General features: G+C 40.8%; 1 protein-coding gene across 3 annotated transcripts in view; it reads right to left on the bottom strand.

Moving 5' to 3' along the window:
* Window positions 1-2,290: 2,290 nt before the first annotated feature.
* Window positions 2,291-24,112, bottom strand: part of SLC6A8 (solute carrier family 6 member 8) — a 158,170-nt gene continuing 136,348 nt past the window's right edge. For 2 of the 3 annotated variants that reach the window (XM_082264520.1, XM_082264519.1), the window contains exons 7-13: window positions 19,348-19,472; window positions 17,404-17,516; window positions 16,752-16,889; window positions 13,366-13,468; window positions 7,632-7,732; window positions 5,781-5,951; window positions 2,291-5,081 (exon numbers count right to left, since the gene is read on the bottom strand). In XM_082264520.1, coding sequence (XP_082120646.1) covers window positions 4,944-5,081; window positions 5,781-5,951; window positions 7,632-7,732; window positions 13,366-13,468; window positions 16,752-16,889; window positions 17,404-17,516; window positions 19,348-19,472 — 889 coding nt within the window. In that variant the 3' untranslated portion in view covers window positions 2,291-4,943. The remainder of the gene's footprint in view (window positions 5,082-5,780; window positions 5,952-7,631; window positions 7,733-13,365; window positions 13,469-16,751; window positions 16,890-17,403; window positions 17,517-19,347; window positions 19,473-24,112) is intronic. The other variant, XR_014225526.1, reaches the window with a different exon arrangement.

Here is a 24,112-nt window from a genome sequence, read left to right as displayed (position 1 = left end):
TGCTAAGAGAACATTCCTGATGTGATTTCAAAAAAACAAAAATTGTCGGAACATAGAAGGAAGCTGTCATTCAAGTCTGTCTGGGGCAGCATAATATTACAATATACAGCCCTACTAACATTTACGTAGAAAAAATATTCTGCTGATCAACTCAACCAATTCCTCAGCTTGACAATTATTGATTAATGTCTAAATCCACACCTTTCCTTCTTTTAAAAAAATCAGGACCATCCCACAAGCATATATTTTGTGAGAAACAATATACAAAGAATGAAAATTAGGTATTTGGATCCAGGGCTGGACTGGGATGAAAAGCTGCCATGGTATACAGCCTACATTTACATATGCGAGCAACCTTTGATCACTCACCGGGCAGCTTTTATTAGTGTTTATTTACTGTCACCATAACTGATTATGTTCCACATTGAGGGCCAACAATAGACTAAGAAGTCCCTTTGTACTGGCAGGGCTTCTCAGGTTATTATACAGAAGAGGAAAAAGTGAAGCAGTTATGACCACATACTGGTGTATTTGTACCGATGAGGAGAGGTTTAGTTCAGGCGGTGTGCGGGTTACCCTTTTGGTTCTAACACTTATGTTTTAAGACTAAGCTTGTGTTGGCAGAGCTTTTCATCCTGCTGTTACATGTTATTTTTGATGATGATTTTTTTTTTTTTAAGTAGTACTAAACTCTAAATTTGTAAGCAATTACAATTGGTGCTCCCCAATGCTGCAGGCTCCAGGCAGAAGAGTGCTTCTTCTGGACCGGCGAGTGCTCACCTTATTTTTGGGTTGAGTTGGGAAGGGTTACAACCACTTTCAATTTTTTGCTCCTGTCTTTGTTGGGGAGATTCACCCCCTCTGTTTGTCCTAGTGACCGAGACAGAAAGTGATGGGAAATCCAATTTTACAATTGTTCCAGAACAAGAATACAGGGTTAATCTTTCAACTGAGACACACAAGTCCAGTGACAAAGGTAGGGATTTCATCTCACTTGCTGTTGCCTTTGTAGGACAGGTATTGTAAAAAGACAACAAACCACAAAAAATGGACAAGGTTTTAATACTTTCCTGCTGAAAACTTTGAGGTATACATACACTGTAAGTCCTCTTTGGATCCTCCTCCTAGTTGCATGTATATACCAAGACAAGCTGGCCCTTGGGGCAAATACCCGAGGTGCCAGTGAACCAGTCCATACCTCGTTTGCTATCAATAGCTAGGAAATTCAAACTAAAGTAAAAATCTGGTAAAGTAAAATGTCCTCAGGCTTTTTTTTTTTTTTTTTTTTTTTTTTTAACCCCATCGCCAATTTAAAAAGTTGCAAGTAAAAGTGCAGGAAAATCAAGTATTTGCAGCATGTTTTCTTTCCATAAGTAATTTTTATTCGCTCTCTTGCCTTTGAATTTTCACTGCTCCAGTTAGAGTCAGCTCTCTAGTACCAACCCCCTTTTTTCTTGCATGTCATAGCCCTTCCTCTTCTGGGGGTGACTAATTACTGTCTTTTCTGGCCCAGCTCCTCCACCCCTCCCGTCAACTCCATATATAACTTTTTGTGGGAGGATCAAATACTATAGAGCAGCCATTCTTAACCAGGGATTAATGGAACCCTAGGGTTCCTTCAGAGGTTGCTAGGGGTTCCTTGAGCCGTGTCTAATTGACCTCCTATTTGATGGTGCCTGCATTGTTCCGGGGCCAACACCACTTGGTAGAGCCAGTTGCATAACACCAATGATCTTTTTAGCTGTCTTTAAGTTGGGACTTCTGATCTCCAGCCATTCTCAACCATGTTTTTATGAAACCCTAGGGTTCCTTCAGAGGTTGCTTGGGGTTCCTTGAGTGGTGGCTGATTGACCTCCTATTTGATGGTGCCTGCATTGTTCCGGGGCCAACACCACTTAGTAGAGCCAGTTGCATAACACCAATGATCTTTTTAGCTATCTTTAAGTTGGGACTTCTGATCTTCAGCCATTCTCAACCATGTTATTATGAAACCCTAGGGTTCCTTCAGAGGTGGCTTGGGATTCCTTGAGTGGTGGCTGATTGACCTCCCTTTTGATGGTGTCTGCACAGTTCTGGGGCCAACACCATTTGGCGTACCCAGTTGCATGACAAAAACAATTTGTTTAGCTGTCTGTAAAGGGAGGAATTCCTCCCACTGATAAACCAACATAAGGGGCATTTTCTCCACTGACTACAAAAAGAATAGGTTTTAACAGGGGGTTCCCCTGAAAATGATTTCAAAGCTTCCTCTGAAGTAAAAAGATTGAGAAGGCTGCTGTCACCCAACTGAGTGAGAGTCTGCTGGGGCTGCTGACATTACATCCAATATGGCGGTACCCAACAAGAGTCTCGGGGCTTTTGGATGTCTACACGAAGGAGGCTTGTGCAGAAAAATAACATGCATAAAATACGTTAAAGGCACATATATCCTTACGGGAAGGTTGTTCTTGAAATGGACAGTCTGGCGACAGGGTCTCTTTAAACCTGAGCTTACTTCACAGTTACCAACTATCCTTCCATGATCTGCCTAAAAACACATGTTCATCACATTTATTACATTAAAAGAGAATAATAATAACAAGCATCACATTAAACCCCAGCTATCCCTTCATTTTCACAAAATATAGCATTTTCACCTTCTTCGTCCTAATAAAAACTATCTATATACATTTATCTCTTCAAATGAAAAAGAAATCTTTTTTGCGGCAGAGAAATATTTATAACAAAATAGAAAATCTGTATTATTTAAAAGCTCATGAGCGCAATGTTGTTGCTGCTAGGGATGCTGGGATGGGAAGAACAAAAGGGTTGTATCACATTACTAGCTCGGATGAAGAGAATGGATCAGAATTTGGGAGAATTCTTGTAATTTGCTTACAATTCTCACAAAAATAATATTATGTCCTCTAAGTAATACTGTAGGCATTTTTTGTTCCGGATATTTCTAGTTAGCACCCACGATGCATCACACCAAAGGCTTCTTCCCAGCATACCGTTTTCTTTAGTATGGTTGTCAGCTAAACAGATTTGGATGAATGAAACTTCTGATACATCTGTTTCTTGCATGGGCATATCAGTAGAGATATTATATAGTTTTTCGATATACATATGGGATGTATTAAGTTTGCAATCTATGTTCCCTTTCAGAACCACATGGTCTTGGAGCCACCTTTTGGGCCCAGTTTCCTTTAACACTCTCAGAAAGACATGTGAAATACATGCAAGCAGAAGAACGGATGGGTAAGCAATGAATTTTGCATTGATTGATGCATAGATTGGTGGGTGTTATTTATCAAAATGTCTGAACGAAGAACTGAAATGGTGCCAACCCATAAGAATTGAAAGTATACAAATGGGCGCCAACCCATAAAGTGAGTCCAGAGTTCCCTTGGCTATTCACAACTTATAATCACCAACGTGTTTTTGGGATAAACTTTCCCTTCATCAGGGCTTAGAAGAATGGAATAAGGACTTGAATGAACTCAACAGAAATCAGATTTATACCTAATCTGGTGCAAACCCTCCTTTCTGATTGTAATTTTAACAATTAGAACAATGTAACCAGTTCTTGTAGACATTTCAGTAAATAAGGTGTGCAGTTTCTAGAGGCACAAAATGGCTGCTTGCCACTGCAGTGCCCATAGCAACAGATTTCCCTTCTCACAAGGGACAGATTCTAAAAACGAGCAGCAATTTAGAGATATGCATGGCTGTTAATACTGGTGGTTCCCATTGGGGTCACCTGTAGATACATCATACATGTACATATACAGTATACTAATAGAAAAAAAAAAAATAAAGAAAATAAAAAAGTGCAAATTCAGCTTTTGCCGGTGATGAATCTCAGTTTACCAAATGTGTCAAGTAAAAAGGCATGACGATGTCACCCTGCTGTACTGCTGCTGGGCATGAAGAACAGAGCTATGCTATGAGATGTTAGCACATATAGGGGGGTTAATTCCATCATAGCCAATGCAGTCCCCTTGATCCTCCCAGATACAACTGTTGTTTACTCTTGCAAGTCCAGCACTGAAGTGCATTCTGGGTGCCTGGCTTGCCATTTGTTTTCATGGATATTTTGGGATATCTCTTCCTGGAAGTAAAGGAAGACGGGATTGAGTTTGATATCTGAAAAGCATTTGGCAAGCCCCCTATATGGCAGGTCTGCAGATTGATACGTGTTCTCCATATCCAATTTGGCATTAATGTTCCCTTACAGCTACGTACATCCCCTTCATTAAAGCCATCCAAAGCTATCTTAAGCTGCTAAACAAAGTGTTTTTGGCATTGGTTGGGTGAAATTCTCTTTAGAGCACAGTAGCACATTAACTTTCCTAAGGAACTAGTCACTATTTATATATCCAATACTAGCCACTCATAGTTCTACATCTACAGGGCTGATCTCCATTGATGGGCACCCTATGAGTCATCTACAAAGCCACTTGTGGTTCTACTACCATCTACAAGACTGGTCTTCATTGATGGACACTATGAATCATATATAAAGCCAGTCGTGGTTCTACTACCTTCTACCATACCTAGCCATTTTGATGACCTGATGCAAGATCAAAATGAAGAGAAAAAAAGAGGATTTCACCAACCTGCCCAATTAAAATTCTTCCAAAAGGAAGAGAATTTGGCAGAACATTACTTTGCTATTCCATTGACTTGGTTTGGTTCCCCTTGTTGGGGTTAGGATAACCAAGAAAATTTTGTTCTATAGATCCACATTTCGGATGGAGCTCCTCCTCAGTTTCTTGGAGGAATCCATCATAAGTAGTTGAAGCTAGGTGGGATATAAATGTCTTTTCTTGGCTTCAATAGGTAGGGGAGATGTATGCATGGGGAAATTAGTGTCAGTTCTTGTCAGTTTGGATCAATGAGAAGATTAAAGGTGAGACAGGTGTAAGCCTTCACATAGTCATGGCTGGAGAAGATTGGCTTCACATGACGCTCTCAAAGATTATGATTTTGTTGTCCGAAACAGGGCTCAAGCTGGTCAGGCTTTTGACGTCTTGATCAGTTACCATGTACTCTAAATGGTGAGCTCCCCAGACAGGCTCTGTCATTCGCTGCCAGCGCTGAAAGACAATATAAGCAATGTCAGGAAGGAAACTTTAAAAAAAAAATATGCACATCTCTGATGACCCCTTATGGAAATGTTAGTATGCTTTCATGCTTAAACCGCTGACTTGCAGAAAACATGCAACCACTGAACTCAGAATAAGGACTGACCTGCATGGTTTTTCCAGGTCAGTGCCTTTGAAAACGTTAAACCCAAACATAACAGCTAGGCACTGAGCAATCTCAGAAGAAAGTCCGTAAATATAGGCTCTATGTTTTTTTCTCATTCCTTGAAAACCCAGTTGAGTTTTTAATTTAAATGAGCTAAATACATTCTAGGTGCCCTAAAAACAAAAGGTGTGCAAAGTCCTACAATATGATTTCTTTAGAAAGTAGGCACAGCTGCTGAGTGGAAAAGCCTTTCTCCTGGCAGCTGCAAAGAAGGGTCCTAGCTCTGGCTGTGGAAGCAGTGGACTCTCTTTAGAGGTTTGACACCCCCCCCCCCCTACTGAGTTAGACCTTTAGGTCTACAGTCAGAAAAGCTCATACTCCTTGCTAATTGGAGAGCTCGAGGGAGTTTGTTGGACCTCCACAGATAGCAGAGCAACTTTTGTTCTATATATGAATTACATTTGATACATTTTCCTAATCTGAATAATAGTGTCCTTTTACTCTACCTGACTAGTTTGATTTAGTACCAAGAACAGTTCACTTACTTCTTTCAGTGTTCCCTTGGCACGTGTGATTTTATAGATGAAGGTCACAGGGACACAAAGCATGGAAGACAAAGCAAAGCACCAGCCGATGGCTTCACCCCACCATGGGTACGTGTAGGTCTTATTGTATGTCAAAGGCTTGTAGTTTACCAGGTTGAAGATAAATATCGCCTGTGTGTAAAAATGTAGGTCAGTGGTTACAAAAAGTTCTGAATCTGTTTTCTAGCGCAGCTTGGTCTGATTCTCAAGTCAAGATCAAAGTCTTTCAGATACCCTCCTCTCCTTGTTATACTTACCTCTCCACTATCCTTGCTCTTCTTGTTATACTCACCTCTCCACCATCCTTGTTCTTCTTGGTATACTCACCTCTCCGCCATCCCTGGTCTTCTTGTTATACTCACCTCTCCACCATCCCTACTCCACTTGTTATATTCTCCTCTCCATCATACCTCCTCTTCTTGTTATAGTCACTTCAACATCATTCTTCCTCTTCTAGTTTTGCTCCCTGGTCTACCATCTCTACCCTCCATTTACATTCACCTCTCCACTATTCTTCACCTTCTTTTTTCTCACCTCTCACCATCCTTCCCCTCTCCATCCCTCCCCTCCTAGTTTTACTCACTTCTCCACTATTCCTTCTCTTCTTGTTATCTTGTTATACTCACCTCTCCAACATCCTTCCTCTTCTTGTTATACTCACCTGTCCACCATCTTTAGTTATCTTGTTATACTCACCTGTCCACCATCTTTCGTTATCTTGTTATATTCACCTGTCCACCATCTCTCCTTATCTTGTTATACTCACCTGTCCACCATCCTTCCTCTTCTTGTTATACTTACCTGTCCACCATCTTTTGTTATCTTGTTATACTCACCTGTCCACCATCTCTCCTTATCTTGTTATATTCACCTGTCCACCATCTTTCGTTATCTTGTTATACTCACCTGTCCACCATCCCTCCTCTTCTTGCTACACTCACCTCTCCACCATCCCTCCTATTCTTGTTATGCTCCCTTCTCCATCATCTTTTCTCTTCGTGTTTTTCTCACCTTTCCAGCACCTCACCTATTCATATTCATTACTTTGGATTTTCCCTTCTCCACTAACCATCAACCATGTACAAACCTGACAACCTAGTTGCACTACATAACTAAATGGAGGTTTTGACAGGGTGAAGACCAATTGTAACACCATTTGCAGTAAATATCCAGACCTGCCATGTCCTATCCTTAGGATTTATCATATTTACATTTGATTTTTTTCATTCATGGTATGTACAGTTTAACAAAATGTAACATGTTTGTGTATTATTTTCAGGAGAACCAGCCAGAATTAGTCCTTTATAAGAATCTATCCCCTTGTAGTCTGTTATAAGAACACAGACTTGGCTTTTAGGGATAGGAGTGTGTGCTGATCTTCACTTGTATTCTCTCCCTTTCTAGATTGAGATATCACCTTAGTGTCAGGCCCCCATATAGGCCTGTCTCCTGCCTTAGCTCAGAGATGATAACTAACACTGTCTAGGCTGCTGTAGGGTAAACATTTCAAAAAGTCTTCAGCCTTCTTTCATGTATTTCTGACAGCACCTTTGTAATATTCCAGTTTTAACTCTGTTGTTAATGCTATTCTCAGATAAGACACCCTTACAGCCTGGCACATCTACACAGACAGGGATAGAATACAAGTAATTACTAGAAAAAAAAATTAAAGTCAAGTAACCCCCGAAAGGTAACGGTGCCCCAGTTTAACAACTTAAGAATGGAGATTTCGATGATTACAAATTACTATAAGTGACTGGTTCTCTTTAAACATTTGGGTTTGCCAATTGGAGATACAATGTGATATCTTACCATGCAGACAAAGGGTGTGATGAAAGACCAGCACCACTTCATCCAAGGGAAGGGACGATAACCAATCATGCGAGCAATATCATCCATAAACCTATCAGCACCTGTAGGGACAACAGAAAATAAAACGTCACTGGCTGTGTATTACTGAGCTAAAATATGGATCTGCCAGAGAATGCATTAAAAAGATGAGCACTTTCATTGTACAGCAGATCGAGGCCAGTGAGTGTGACGGACCTGGCATGTGAAAAGCACTCTGGGAAACGCTCTGCAGCATGTTGGCAGCTTGGCGCCCAAGGACAAAGCTATATTAAGGAGCGTTATGGGAGCGCTTGCTCTGGATTATAGCCAACAGACGTTCATGCTCCAGCTCCCTCATCAGCTTAGGAAGGGTTTGTGGAGCACTGAGAGGGTTTAATGTCAGGTATTATTACTTAAAGTATATCTAAAGTCAAAACTTTCCTTTTTTTTTATTTTTAGAGCTGGGCATGGTTAAAATTGCTATAAGTTTTTTTTTTTTTGTTGTATATTTCACATATTCCCTTCACTTTCTGTCTCAGAGAAATAAAAGGAATCGAAAATAAATCTTGATTTCCCTTCCCTTAAAGGAAAATCCACTTCTGAAGTGCTGCCACAGAGAGATAGAAGAGCGATGGGAGAAAAAATGCAAGTGGTCCATCAAGTCTGCCCATTTTTTACATTTTTTTAACCTTTTCTCCCCAAGTGCTGATGGACCTTCATGTCCTCTGCTGAAAGTCTGTTTCAAGCATTAACTACTCTTATAGTAAAATGTACTTTATTGGGTTAGTTTTGAAATGTACTCCTGCAATTTTAAAGGGTTGGTTCATCTTTATCCAAAAATTTTCCATGCAGTCCCTAATGCTATTCCCATAACTATAGGCCACCCTAGAGTTCCTCCAGAGATTGTCTGTGGTTCCTAGGGCTGTGGATAATTGACCTTCTATCTGATGGTGCCTCATAGTTCCGGGATTTGGTAGAGTCAGCAGTATGAGGCAAATCATCTTTTTAGCAGTCTGTAAGGTTGGCATTCTGATCACCACTGTAAGGCGGCCATTCATCCTACTAATCACCAATGTAAGGGACATTCTTCCCACTGGCCACCACTGTAAGGGACTTTCATCTCACTGTCCACCAACATAAGGAACGTTTTTGCTCACTGACCACCAATGTAAGGGACATTCCCTCCACTGACCACCAATGGAAAGGACCTTTAGCCCACTGCCCACCAATGTAGGGACATTCTTCCCACTGACTGACAATGCAAGGGACATTTGTCCTAATGATCCTCATTTTTAATTTTAGCTTGGATTCCCAGAGACCTGAAAATCATTTCAAGGGTTTCTCTGGGACCAAAAGATTGAGTGTACATTAGTGTAATAGATATTCATCCCACTGACCACCAATTGAAGGAGCATTCTTCCCACTGAACACCAATGTAAGGAGCATTCTACCCACTGAACACCAATGTAAGGAGCATTCTTCTCACTGACCACCAATGTAAGGAACATTCTTCTCACTGACCACCAATGTAAGGAGCATTCTTCCCACTGACCATCAATGTATGGAGTATTCTTCCCACTGATTACCAATGTAAGGAGAATTCTTCCCACTGATCACCAATGTAAGGAGCATTCTTCCCACTGATCACCAATGTAAGGAGCATTCTTCCCACTGAACACCAATGTAAGGAACATTCCTTCCACTGCCCACCAATGTAGGGACATTCTTCCCACTGACTGACAATGCAAGGGACATTTGTCCTAATGATCCTCATTTTTAATTTTAGCTTGGATTCCCAGAGACCTGAAAATCATTTCAAGGGTTTCTCCGGGACCAAAAGATTGAGTGTACATTAGTGTAATAGATATTCATCCCACTGACCACCAATTGAAGGAGCATTCTTCCCACTGAACACCAATGTAAGGAGCATTCTACCCACTGAACACCAATGTAAGGAACATTCTTCCCACTGACCATCAATGTATGGAGTATTCTTCCCACTGATTACCAATGTAAGGAGAATTCTTCCCACTGATCACCAATGTAAGGAGAATTCTTCCCACTGATCACCAATGTAAGGAACATTCCTTCCACTGCCCACCAATGTAGGGACATTCTTCCCACTGACTGACAATGCAAGGGACATTTGTCCTAATGATCCTCATTTTTAATTTTAGCTTGGATTCCCAGAGACCTGAAAATCATTTCAAGGGTTTCTCCGGGACCAAAAGATTGAGTGTACATTAGTGTAATAGATATTCTTCCCACTGACCACCAATGTAAGGAGTATTCTTCCCACTGACCATCAATATAAGCAGCATTCTTCCCACTGACCATCAATGTATGGAGTGTTCTTCCCACTGATCACAAATGTAAGGAGAATTCCTCCCACTGATCACCAATGTAAGGAGAATTCTTCCCACTGACCACCAATGTAAGGAGCATTCCTTCCACTGACCACCAATGTAAGGAGCATTCTTCCCACTGGCCACCAATGCACAGGACATTCTTCCCACTGACCCTCAATAATTCATTTTAGCATGGGTGCCCAGAGACCTGAAAATTTGTTCAAGGATTCCTCTGGGATAAAAAAGGTTGAGAAAATCTGATCTAGGTTCTCTTTTTGTATGTATTGCAATGAAAACCTGACAAAAGTTCTAACCATCATCTACTCTATCCAAAATGGGATAAAATGATTTGACTTTAGACACGTTTTAATATTACAGAGGTTTGCTCAGTAGACACTATGGGTTGATTTATTAAAACTGGAGAGTGAAAAATCTGGTGAATCTCTGGATAGAAACCAATTAGCTTCCAGGTTTTTTGTCAAAGCTTAGTTGAACAAGCATATCTGCATGCATAACTGCACCAGATTCCGAGTGCACCAGTTTTAGTAAATCTACCACCATGTGCACATTCTGTGATTTTCTTCAATGTCTTTATGTAAGAGGTTGTAGCAACATTTATTGATACATATGTTAATGTTTCCTAAACAGACTACACCATGAAGTTCCATAAGGTTATTTGCATTTGGGGTGGTAAAAATAGATTGTTGAGCTGCCCCCCGACTGCCCAACTTAAATAACATTGCGGCCATTGCAACACCATGCATTTTCCTTCATTCAGAGTGGGTCACTAGGATCAGATCACTAGGTGAAAACAGAGGGAAATGCCTAAAAAAAATGCAGCCACCACATCTAATGATTGGTAAGCTGCAAGATAATACATTTTTGGATTTGGCTTTAAAATACCGCTTTAAAAAATAAATCAGATGTAGTATAGTGTAATACTGAGTGCTGCCTGTAGAGGTCTCTTCTCCGCTATAATTTCTAAATGTGTTGTGAACCGACACGTTCCACCAGTATTCTGAAACTGCAATGCTGGGCAGATAGAAATCTATTTTACTGATTCTGCTGAATTGGAAATGACTCATTAAGGCACCGTGTCAACAAAGGAGCCAAATGATTAAACTCCACGGGACAGGTGACCACAGAAATCCATGGGACATTCTTTGGAAAGTGTGTCATGAATTGGCCATTAGATTAATCACGTGGTTATTTTTTACTCCATTCCACATGTTTTGACCTAAGGATTTTCCACCCAGATCTGATATAAAGGGCTCCAGATAGATTGGGGAGGGTTAAATCCCTTGCCATCTCCAACAGAATCATTTAGCAGAATTTCTGAATCAGAAGTCTACCAGACTGCCTGGGCTAGTTTAAAGGGTATCTAAACCCTAAACTAAAAAAAAAAAAAAAAAAAAAAAAAAAAATTATTGAGGCTTTTTCTTCTTTTTTTTCCCTCTGTTGATCTTGCCAGTAACACACTTTTAGTCCTAGGGTGACAGCGATCACTCAATGCACTGTATCTATGTAGCATTGTCAGCCTAAGCTGCTCTCCTGATTTGGACTGAAGTGCCTACCTCTCTCCTTTGCTTTTGTGAGCATTCTCATGTTGCGCGCATAGGGCGGCCCATTCATAAATTTTAATTGGCTGCCCTACGCATGACAAATGCGGCAAACTAGCTCATGTAGCTTTTTGCTGTGTTGAGTTTTTTAAGCCATGCGTTTTGGCGTGTTGGTTCATGCAAAAAAATGCATGTCTGTTTGCCGTGTTTGGGGTGCCATTAACAATTCTGAGCGCGTTAACAATGATTTTGTGTGCATTTTCAAAAGGCTCAGGTGTGAATGGAGACTAAGGGAGGACTCTGATGGGTAGTCCTGGATCTAAGGAAAGAGTCTAATGGACTCTTCAGAAGAGAGGACTCTGATGGACTCTCTTGAATGTAATGGGAGACTTTGATGAACGCTCCTGGATGCAAGAAGAGACCCAGATGGGCTTTCTTGGATGTAAGGGGAGATTCTTGATGGGCTCTCTTGGATGTAAGGGGAGACTCTGATAGGCTCTCTTGGCTGTAAGAGGAAACCCAGAAGGGCTTTCTTGGATATAAGGAGAGACCCAGATGGACTCTCTTGGATGTAAGAGGAGACCCAGATAGACTCTCTTGGATTTAATTGGAGACCTTGATGAACACTCTTGTTTGTAATGGTAGACTCTGATGATGGCTCTATGATGTAATGAGAGACTTTTAAGAATACTCTTGGTTGTAAGAAAAGACCCGGATGGGCTCTCTTGAATGAATTGGGAGACTCTGTTGAACGCTCTTGGATGTAAGAGGAGACCCAGATGGGCTCTCTTGGATTTAATGGGAGACTTTGATGAACATTCCTGGATGTAATGGGAGACTCTGATGACGCAATTGGATGTAATGAGAGACTTTAAAGAATGTTCTTGGATGTAAGAAAAGACCCAAATGGGCTCTCTTGGATGAATTGGGAGACTGATGAATGCTCTTGGATGTAAGAGGAGACCCAGATGGGCTCTCTTGGATGTAAGAGGAGACCCAGATGGGCTCTCTTGGATGTAGCAGGAGACCCAGATGGGCTCTCTTTGATGTAAAAGGAGACCCAGATGGGCTCTCTTGGATGTAAGAGGAGACCTAGATGGGCTCTTAGATGTAAGGGGTAACACTGATGAACACTCTTGGATGTAAGATGACAACCAGATGGGCTCTCTTGGATGTAAGAGGAGACCCAGATGGGCTCTCTTGAATGTAATGGGAGACTCCAATGAATGTTCTTGGATTTAAGAAGAGACCCACATGGGCTCTCTTGCATGTAAGGGGAGACTCTGATGGGCCCTCCTGGATGTAAGGGGGGACTCTCATGGGCACTCCCTAATGTAAGCGGGGGCTCTTTATAAAGAAAAACATTTTTGGCACATAAATTATTGTAAAATTCAAAATGTGACCCTCATACTGAAAACTTTGAAGATCCCTGCCTTATGCTGTGGAGAGGAGAGTATTTGGAGGATGTTCAGTAGTCCAGCGGGGTAGGACAGGGCTGAAAACACTACTTGAGATTTCCATGTAATGTTGTCCTCTCCCTAAAGGAGCTCATTGGTTTTCTTGGTAAGATCAACAGGTACTTTTCTACTTTTCTGTACTGGAATAGAACATTGGGAAAAGCCCATGTATTCCAAAGATGTGCTGAATACGTTTTCTGTTTTTTTTTTTTTTGTTTTTTTTTTGCCCAGACATACACTTTAAACATATCTGTAGATGGACAATCAATAAAAAATATTTTAGACAAAGAGCAGTTCATTTTTTTTAAAGATCTCAAACATTGGACCCTTTGCATAATGTCCACTGACTTACCATACACCCAAGCAACGACCACGCACTGCCAAAACGTCTGCCACAAGAGAGTCATTCCACTGGCGGAATAATAATCAAACAGCTGGAAGACATACATCCCACCCTGTGGAAAGAAATTGATACGTGACATACGTGACATACGTGACCTATCATGTGTAACACACAATAACCCAACCCCACGTCTTTCTGATAATGTTTTCTTCAAGATTCCTTAAATTCTTGGAACTACTAGAGAAGATCAGTTGTGAAATACAAGTCACATGGTAAGCTTCAATTATCAGGTCTGCTGGGCTGGCTGGAATCATGTCCTCTTTAAAGCCTTGTACACACCATGAGAATATCAGATGATTGTCCAATGAAGAGGTTACTAAACTTCGGAAAATTCTCGTAAGACAGAATACAGTTTCAGAAGTGATGTAATGTGTTGTATTGTATTGTAATGTATTATTTGATTTACGAGCATACGTGGTCTTGCTCTTACGATTTTTTTTTTGGATGAATACTGCACTGATTAAATGAAAATCATTATCATTATATTTTTTGTGTTTGTCCCTTTGCATGAACTGTCGTGATCAGCTCTGAAAAGCTGTGTACTAATGATTCGATTATTGTACAATCGCTCTGAAAGCGGTATTTTTCGTCTGATTTTCTGATAATGTGTACCAGACTTAACAGTTACGTTGCTCAAAATTTAGCACCACTGTAAGCAGGCTGCATTTATTTGCTTTATTATGATGCCAATAACCCCCTTCATCAGGGCTTGGACAATGTAGCAAAGAGATGTCTATTGGAGTCAAATGAAAATCTCATGGAAGTAAGCAATTAACAACAGGGCCAGATCTAACCTGTCTGATGTGGGGGGTGCAGTAAAAAAAAAATGTCGGGGGGGGGGGGGGCAGAGGATGAAGGATCAGTAGAGCGGGGAGGGGGGCTTTTGGGGGGAGGTTCCTTCTGAAACCCCAGAGCCCCCCTAGATTTGGCCATGATTACCAGGAGGAAAAAGTGTATATGGGATTGCCCCTCGGCCGTAGGTGCGGGCTCAATCACACTCACTTTTTTTCTCCTGTCTCCTGCCAGGAGTTTTTCCTTTGACTCCAACAGACACCTCTTTGATATATTGTCGAAGCTGTGCACAAAGCAAGGCCCATAAAGTCATGGATGAGTGAGTTTGGGGTGGAGGACCTTGACTGGCCTGCACAGAGACCTGACCTCAACTTGATAGAACATCTTTGGGATGAATTTGAGCGCAGACTGCGAGCCAGGCCTTCTTGTGCACTCCTGGAAGAATGGTCAAACATTCCCATAAACACACTCCTAAACCTTGTGGACAGTCTTCCCAAAAGAGTTGAAGCTGTTAAAGCTGCAAAGGGTGGGCCAACTCAATATTGAACCCCACGGACTAAGACTGGGACATTAAAGTTCATGTGTGAGTAAAGGCAGGTGTCCCAAAACTTTTGACATATATATATATATATATATATATATATATATATATATATATATATATATATATATATGCATACTGTTTATTTTTTACATCAAGCTTATCCCTTTTACACTCCCTTTAAATACAACTGTAACTGGTTGACTTGTTTTCACTTTGCTCTATAGTAGGTACACATGACTGCCAAAAGAAGGCATTGGCATTTGTCCCTGCAGTTCTCGGATCTCGTTGACATAATTGTTTAGTGGTGAGTTAGCCAAATAAAAGCAAATGCTAAAAGCTTAGCCTTACAATTCACCAGAGGAGAAAGCAAACACCATGTGTGCAGGGTATTCATACCCAATTCCCCATGGATACTAAAAGGAGAAGTATAGGCTTGACCATGTGAGAACAGCAGTGCTGATATATCTCATATAAATTAGAATGGTGTCCTGCTGTCCACAACAATCCATTAGGTGTCCTTATATTATAAACTACCTTATAAAGTTAGGGATCAAATCCTAATGGCTTTCAAAATGGATCTGAAGTCATATAGTGAAGCTTTTCTATGTTTTAGGGAACATCTAGAAATGTGAATTATGACTAAAAAGTACCATAAAAATCAAGCCTTTTGTATTTAACTCTGCTGTACATGTCCATTGTGAGATCGCTAATGCTCTCCTGTCTCTGATTTGGAGTGAGATTTGGTGATGTCACTAATGTGCTGCTCATTGTTCTCCTTGCTGGAGAGGAAGCTGTACTTGATGACTTGTAATGCAAGGATCTCCCTGCTACTACTTTACCCATTCTATGGATCTGTAATTCCTCCACCACGTCTGCTGCTTGTTAACTATTCCTTCATTGGTCATCAGATTACCAGTTATAAGATTGGTCACTCCTCTTGCAGGAAGGTAACACCTACCACCCCCCGAAAGTCTGATTGTTTTGCAGGGCCTCAGACAAAGCAACAGAGGAGCAGGTTTCTGTGTATGCACTAATCCAGGTAAAACCATTAAGGGTATGGTGAGAAGAAATTAAAGGTTTCAAAAGCCTTCTAACCGAATCAATGCATAGCACACCTGAGCCCTTTAAGAACCAAATATATTTATATGGCTCATTTTTACATAACCAGTTCAGTGTATGGAATCTATGGCTTCTATGGGGTAGGGCTTGACACCCAACGAGCAAGAATAACCATTAAGGTCATGCTTGCTTGTTGAGTTTTGCTTGCTTGTACTCTCCTAACCACTAAGGTTAAAGGACTAAATCAGTGGTCTCCAAACTAAAGACCACAGTTTGGATGTGTGCCTTTGTCGGCCTTTGAGGAACTGTTCCTCTCACTGATACAAGGCACTGTTCCTCCTGCTGAAACTAACAATAAGACGCCATTGCTTCCACTGACACCAATAGTGGGTCATAATACCTCCCACTGACACCAACAACGGGGCACTATCCTGCCCACTGACACCAACAATGGGACACTATTCCTCCCAGTGACACCAATCATGGGGAACTTTTCCTTCCACTGACACCAATGGTGGGGTATTATTCCTTCCACTGACACCAATGGTGGGGTATTGTTCCTTCCACTGACACCAACAATGGGATACTAGTTCTCCCACTGACAGCAATGATTAGGCACTATTCCTCCCACCAATACCAACAATACTTGCTCCCCTAAGGTCTGAAGGATAGTAAACTGGCCCTTTGCTTAGAAAATTTGGAGACCCCTGGACTAAAGGAATCACAGAACTCTCCAACTAAATCAGTGTCTAGCACAGTTAAGTCTTCTTAGAATTCCATCATATATTCCTCATTTTAGGACAGTGGGCAGAACCATAAAACCATTCCTTTATGCTTTAATGGCCAAATGCACTATAAAAACAGTAGCAGCACTTGAAGTGCATTGTGAAATGACAAGTTGATACATTGGACAATGCAAAGACTTGATATTTGCACTCACCTCTGTCAGCATAGAGAGGTCTATGAGGAACATGACTGCACAGCAAATGGCCACAGCCACCTCTCTTTGGTAACGGAAATAGTAGCGGGCTGGGAGCAGGTCCAGGATGGCGGTAATGAATCCCTCTACGCCAACAAACTGTAATAAGATATAAAGCTATTCTCAGTACTGTAAAAGTTACATTTCAAGGTACTGTATGTACAGTTCCAAGAACATCACCCCAGCTATAGGAGATAGTAAAGTAGCACTCCAGTGTCAAATTACTTGAGAACACGCAATCTAATATCTCTACCATAGCCATGTGTACATAGCTAATATATGAGTATGTCTTGAAACTGGACCGCCATGAGGGAACCCATGGAGATGTTGGGAGTCCATCAAAACTCAATATAGATAATGTCCTTGATGGGAACCAACCCAGGATCCCAGTACTGGCAAGACAAGAGTGTTAACCACAACTCAAAAGTACATGAGGAAGGCAGCGCATGAACCACACCGGGATGCAATGGATAAAGGAGTCAGGTGAACATCCAGTATAGAAAGGGTTAACAGTTTATTGGTATCGATAACCGGAAAACAAAGTACATAAAATGCTTACATCCCCCAGTCCTCTGTATATCATATCCCACCAAAAGCTGCCATGTATATTTACCTGGCTGTCCAGACCGAGAAGTAGCAGCATAAAAAAGAACAGAGCGGACCAGAGAGGCGCCACTGGCATCAGACTCACTGCTCGTGGATATGCAATAAAAGCCAGTCCTGGCCCTGTGCAAGGGAAATAAGTTTGTTATTAAAAAAACTACCTCCCATCCTTCTAAGATGAATTATTTCTTAGATCAATCAGTGTATAAATAGATATGTATACAGTGGACCTGAAAAAGTCAGTACAGTAGTGATATCATTTTAAAGACACATAACCCTTATCTACAAATTGGTTTATTTGAAAGTGCAATCAATAATATGCACAATTTGTATATGTAAAACTTTCCATATCTTATCAAAACGAATTGAGATCAATTTATTTTTTTGACGGGACAGATGTTTTGCTACACACAGCTGAGTTTCTGTACAGTAACTCCATTAAACGGCACTCTGTTTTTTACTCTAGAGGAACCCTTGAAATAATATTCAGGTTTCAGGTAATCCCTGCTAAGAATTGTCAGTTAGGAAAATGCCCCTTACATTAGTGGTCTTTGAGAAGAATTCCCCTTACATTGGTGGTCGGTGGGACGAATATCTATTACATTGGGGGTCAGTGGAAAGAATACCCCTTACATTGGGGGTCAGTTGGACCAATTGCATTTGTGATCAGTAAGAAGAATGCTCCTTACATTGTTGGTCAGTGGGAAGAATGCCCCTTACATTGGGTGTTAGTAGGAAGAATGTTCCTTACATTGAGTGTCAGTGGGAAGAATTCCTCTTAGATTGGGGGTTAGTGGGAAGAATGCCCCTTACATTGGGAGTCAGTGGGAAGAATGCTCCTTACATTGGGAGTCAGTGGGAAGAATGCCCCTTACATTGGGAGTCAGTGGGAAGAATGCCCCTTACATTGGGTGTTAGTAGGAAGAATGTTCCTTACATTGAGTGTCAGTGGGAAGAATTCCTCTTACATTGGGGGTCAGTGGGAAGAATGCCCCTTACATTGGGTGTTAGTAGGAAGAATGTTCCTTACATTGAGTGTCAGTGGGAAGAATTCCTCTTAGATTGAGGGTTAGTGGGAAGAATGCCCCTTACATTGGGAGTCAGTGGGAAGAATGCTCCTTACGTTGGGAGTCAGTGGGAAGACTTTCTCTTACATTGGTGGTCAATAGGAAGAATGCCCCTCACGTTGGGAGTCAGTAGGAAGAATGCCCCTTACATTAGTGGTCAGTGAGAAGAATGCCCCTTACAGTATTGGATACAATGCCACCTTTACAGTTAGCTAAAAAGGTAACTGGTGTCACCCTACTGGCTGTGCCAAGGGCCGATGGTTGTGGAACACTAACGGCACCACCAGATGAAAGGTCAATTAGTCACAACTCAAGGAACACCTAGCAACCTCTGGAGGGACCTTAGGGTTTTTTATGTATGCTTAGTTGAGAATGGCTGGTCTATACAATAACAGGAATCTCAAATGCTGTGTGTTGGCAACATGATAATATGATAGGATATGGCAACTTTTACATTAGTCTCATTGACAGAATGGGGCTGATTTACTAAAACTGGAGCATGCAAAATCTGGTGTTGCTTTGCATAGAAACCATTTAGCTTCCAGGTTTTATTGTCAAGGCTTGATTGAACAAGCTAAAGTGAGAAGCTGATTGGCTATCATGCACAGCTGTACCACATTCTAACTACACCAATTTAGTAAATTTTGTATGGAAAACCTTTTAAACTAAACCTGCATTGGTTTCCTCCCACACTCCAAAGACATGCTGGTAGGTTAATTGGCTCCTGTCTAAATTGGTCCTAGTATGTGTACTGTATGTATAAATGTGAGTTAGGGACATTAGATTGTAAGCTCCTTGAGGGCAGGGACTGATGTGAATGTACAAGCGCTGCGTACATTGACAGTACTATATAGGTACCAAAAATAAATAAACAAACATCAATATACCTGATTCTGCCACTTTTGAGATGTCTACCCCCTGTTCATTAGCCATGAATCCGAGTATGGAGAAGACCACAAAGCCAGCAAAGAAACTGGTCCCACTGTTTATTAGTGCAAGGACAAAGGCATCTCTGTTAAAAAAAAAACAAAAACGAAAACATGTATGTATGAATATATTTCAATCTTATCACACTATAATAAACTCTAAGGGCTTTGCACAAATGAGGAGGGAAGTAAAGATTTGCCAATAGAAGCTTTCATTTTCTAACCCAGGCTGGAGAAGTGATAGTTGGACACAATTGGCTGATTTGTCTAATAGTAAGAACTATCTTCTCAACTTGTTACAGATGTTATTTTTCATGTTTCAGCTAGTAAACCTGAGGAATAGCCCCGCCTATGAGGAGTAGGACAAAGCAAAAAAATAGAAGCTTAGCCAATCTCTAGAAAATGATCCTACTCTCTACACAATCTGGTCATGGTTTGCACTGCCAAGGAGGAGATATGTGCACCTTAAAAGGCCGTTTGTTGGACTTATTTTTATTCGGTGCTATCCTCAGAGGAAGAACTGGTTAGCTGTGTTTATTGCTGTGTTGATTTACTCCTGTTGATGTGCTCCTTTGCTGCATACAAGGGCATTGAGCAACCAGAGTTTTCATGTTGGTACTCCAGTTTCCTCCCACACTCCAAACACATGCTGGACGCTGGTAGGTTATTTGGCCCCTGTATAAATTTACCCAAGAATGTGAATACGTGTATGTGTATGTAGGTGAGATGGGGACCTTAGATTGTAAGCTTCTTGAGGACAGGGACTGACGTGAATGTTCAGAATTTAATCACAGCATAAATTGTCAATGCTGTATAAATTAAATAAATAGCTTAATAATCTGACTGGTTAAATGGTTGTTTTTGTTTGCCCTGCTTGCTGTTGGGTCTAATGACCATCAGTGTTATTTTGACGTCAAATTTCGATTAAGTTTTAGTCATTGTCTTTTGACTAAAATGGCATTTACGTTTAGTCGCATTTTATTCATCTGAATTGTTTTCGTTTTCGTCGTATTTTAGTCTACTAAAATCCGCAGTACATTTTATTCACCTAAAATAATTTTAATCAACTAAAATCTAATGAGTTTAGTTAAATTGTAATGCAATATTTAAGCATTTCTCTAGAATTTCTAAACCCATGATATACTCCAGGAATCAGAAAAAATCTAATAACATGTTATTATTTATGGTATTAAGGTTTGAACAAGCTACAGACACAGATTTAGCCATCATATAACATCTTTATAAGTAAAACATTTCTCCCTCACATATTCGTTCGTCGACAAAAATTGGAATTGATTTTCGTCATGGTTTTCGTCAATTTAAGAAAATTACGTGTCATTTTTGTTTTGTTTTCTTTATTTGAAAAATGCCGCTGATGAAAATTATGATGAAAATATTTTCGTTGATGAAATTAACACAGACAACCATAAAATAGAAAGTGGGGATTTCTTCTGTACTTTATTTTCTCTCATTTCCACAGGATGTAGGGGGAAATCTCCCAAACAGGGACACAAGATGAAGGAAAAAAAGCCGGTGTCATTAAAATGTATTATATATGGAAGGTAGGGTGGTGGCGCTGCCTAATTAAAAGGTGCTAAATATAAAGTGCCACAATATGATGTCCAAAACTCAATATGCAAAGGTGATTACCTTATAAAGTGATATGTGCATGTAAATATTAATAAATAATGTGATACAATATAAATAAAAACCAGATAGATGCCAAACATAAAAACTATAACGGATATAAATATATCATAAATTCTATAAATACTTAATCGTGCAGATCAGAGAGTGCATATCAAAAAGTGCTCTTAGTGCATTGATTTTTAAATCTTTTGATATGCACTCTCTGATCTGCACGATTAAGTATTTATAGAATTTATGATATATTTATATCCGTTATAGTTTTGATGTTTGGCATCTATCTAATTTTTATTTATATTGTATCACATTATTTATTAATATTTACATGCACATATCACTTTATAAGGTAATCACCTTTGCATATTGAGTTTTGGACATCATATTGTTGCACTTTATATTTAGCACCTTTTAATTAGGCAGCGCCACCACCCTACCTTCCATATATCATATACTTATAGTCCCTTGGACTGTAATTTAGGGAGGCTGCCGCCTATATATACATATTTTTTACCACATTTATACTCAATACACCATTTACACCACTTTACCCAGATAGACCATTAGCGCAGAGTTTTATACCTTTCATTAAAATTTATTACAGGTGTACCTTTTCTGTTTTCCTGACAAGTGGACACAAAGTCTTTACCTAGAATCTCCATTTTATATGCATTTCATCCAAAAACTGGGCTTCGTTGTAAAGATTGTTGGCTTGTGTGCATGTTTGGGAGATTTCTCCTGACATCCCGTCAAACTGAGAGAAGTGAGATGATTGTCTCCACAATTAGGCCAGTTTTTGCATGAAAAAGTGAGGAGGTCACAGGTGTTGCTTGTCCAGAACAATAAAGTTACCATTGATCCAGAGGAAAGCAAAAATAAACCTAAAAAAGCATTTTGCTCCAGCGGGAAAAACAAATTCCTTCCAGATCCCCCAAGAGGCAAGTGGATATTCCCTGGATCAACTTTACCTATAAATATCAGTATCCAGTTATATCATGTGCATTAAGGCCTGGTTCACATATGTGTGGCTGTGGTTCATGCCAGGGGTCTGGCGCGTGTCTGTTCACCGGTTCAGGTGTGATTCAGGTCTAAATTTCTGCCTGAATTCACACCTTAACCGGACCCAAACACCAGACCTTTTTTAAGATCCACTCAGCGGTTGCCCCGGACCTGTGTGAACCAGGTCACACTCACCTGTCATGTGAATTGGATGCGAGGAAACCCACATCCAATTTGCATATATGTGAACCCAGCCTTAGGAAGAAATCGAGGCATTTTTTAAAACAATCTACTGAGCTGGCCAGAACTAAGTTACCCTAAAGATAATGTATTTTTATCCAATGAAGCAGCAAACACAAAAAAGGTTGATGTTCCTCTACTTCACTTCTGGCAAGGAACAATTTACATCAGATTCAAATACAGGTCTTATAGCCACCTTGAGGTGTGCTTTCCTCAAACTCCTGAGTGTTGAACCCCTAAGTATACCAGACTGCTCCCCTAAAGGGCAGACTGTAGACAAAACTTCTCCATGCCAATCCAGTAAAGCAGGACCACTTTGCATCTAACTGGTCTCCAACCTGCTCCAGCCTGTAGGATGAAGCCTCTCTATTCCTAACTAATGGGTACCTGTCTGTATCTCCATGCATGACTCACTCAGGATACCCCCTGAGATGAAGACTGTGCTATTATAGCACCCATTGTACCAAAATGGCCACAGAAATCTCATAGTGACTCCAAAGATGTAGCCTGGAGACCATGGCAGAGGACAAATAATTCATGGGGCCACCTTTTTTACTAGTATGAGCAAAGGAAAAAGTGAGTTTGATGACCCTAGCATAAAGAACAAACTTTTTAGAGAAAGGGAATACAATAAGACACGTGGCCACTTACTAAAACTAGAGGAAAGACCGTTTAACCTTAAAATACGTAGGGGGTTCTTCACTGTAAGAGCGGTAAGGATGTGGAATTGTCTTCCACAAGCAGTGGTATCAGCAGGGAGCATCAATAGTTTCAAAAAACTATTAGATGGGCACCTTAAAGACCACAACATACAGGGGTATACAATGTACGGTTAACAGCAAACACACACGCACATCATAGGTTGAACTGGATGGACTGATGTCTTTTTTCAACCTCACTAACTATGTAACTATATGATTTAGCAATCCAAGGGTTGCATGAAACCACCTGCTCCCACCTGCCTTGAGGTGGATGGGGCATGGGACGAGCCCCCGCTTGGCTTATGGTACCCAATTAACCAAGAGAGTGACCCATTGCAATGGGCTTGTGAGTGGTGTACATATTTCTTCAGGGACACAAGACAATAAAAGGTTGACACATTTTAATCCTTCCCCACTCTTTTCCAACCCAAACTGATTTGGTTGGAGTTGGGCTTTAACTCAATATCAACTTCACACTTAAGCCCCGTACACACGCACAGATTGTTGGCCAACTGATCGGCCAACTTTTGTCCAGTGTTGTTTGTTGGTTGAAATGTGCTCTAGACCTTTTGTTGGCCAACAAGAACCAACTTCAGAAGTGATGTCATGTGATGGTTGACTTTCCGTGTGTTTTTTCTTCTCTGAGCATGCCCAGTCTTGCTCATCTGATTTTTGTCTGCCGAAATCTGTACTGACTGAGGAACAATCGGCCGTTCTTTGTTGGCCAACAAAAATTTTTATAGCATGCACACCAGATTTTTTTTTCGGCCGAAAATTTGCAGTTGGTTGTCGGAAGCATCATACTAACAAGCCTACAATCGGCAGATCGGACGTTGGCCAACAATTTACGGCCAACAATCTGTGCGTGTGTACGGGGCTTTAGTTTGCCGAGGATAACAGTAATTGTCTGTTCATTTCTCGATGTGGAAATGTGGAAATTGGAGACGGACAGGAGAAGCTGTGAAGTGTCTCCACCCAGCTCTATTTATAAGCCACGAAAGTGACAGAAGTCCCAAGAACTTTTGTTGCTGACCAGCTGTTGAGTTACATGTCACTTCCATGAAACAAGGAAGAGGATGCAGATTCCTGAGGGCCATGCTTCTACCGCGTGGACACAGCTTGGCGGACTAAGATCTGCATTA

This window comes from Pelophylax lessonae, assembly GCF_965119305.1.
Source record: "Pelophylax lessonae genome assembly, chromosome: 7".
Classification (NCBI taxonomy): Eukaryota; Metazoa; Chordata; class Amphibia; order Anura; family Ranidae; genus Pelophylax; species Pelophylax lessonae.
The sequence above is the reverse complement of the archived record's forward strand: the minus strand, read 5'-3'. Positions and strand labels throughout refer to the sequence as shown.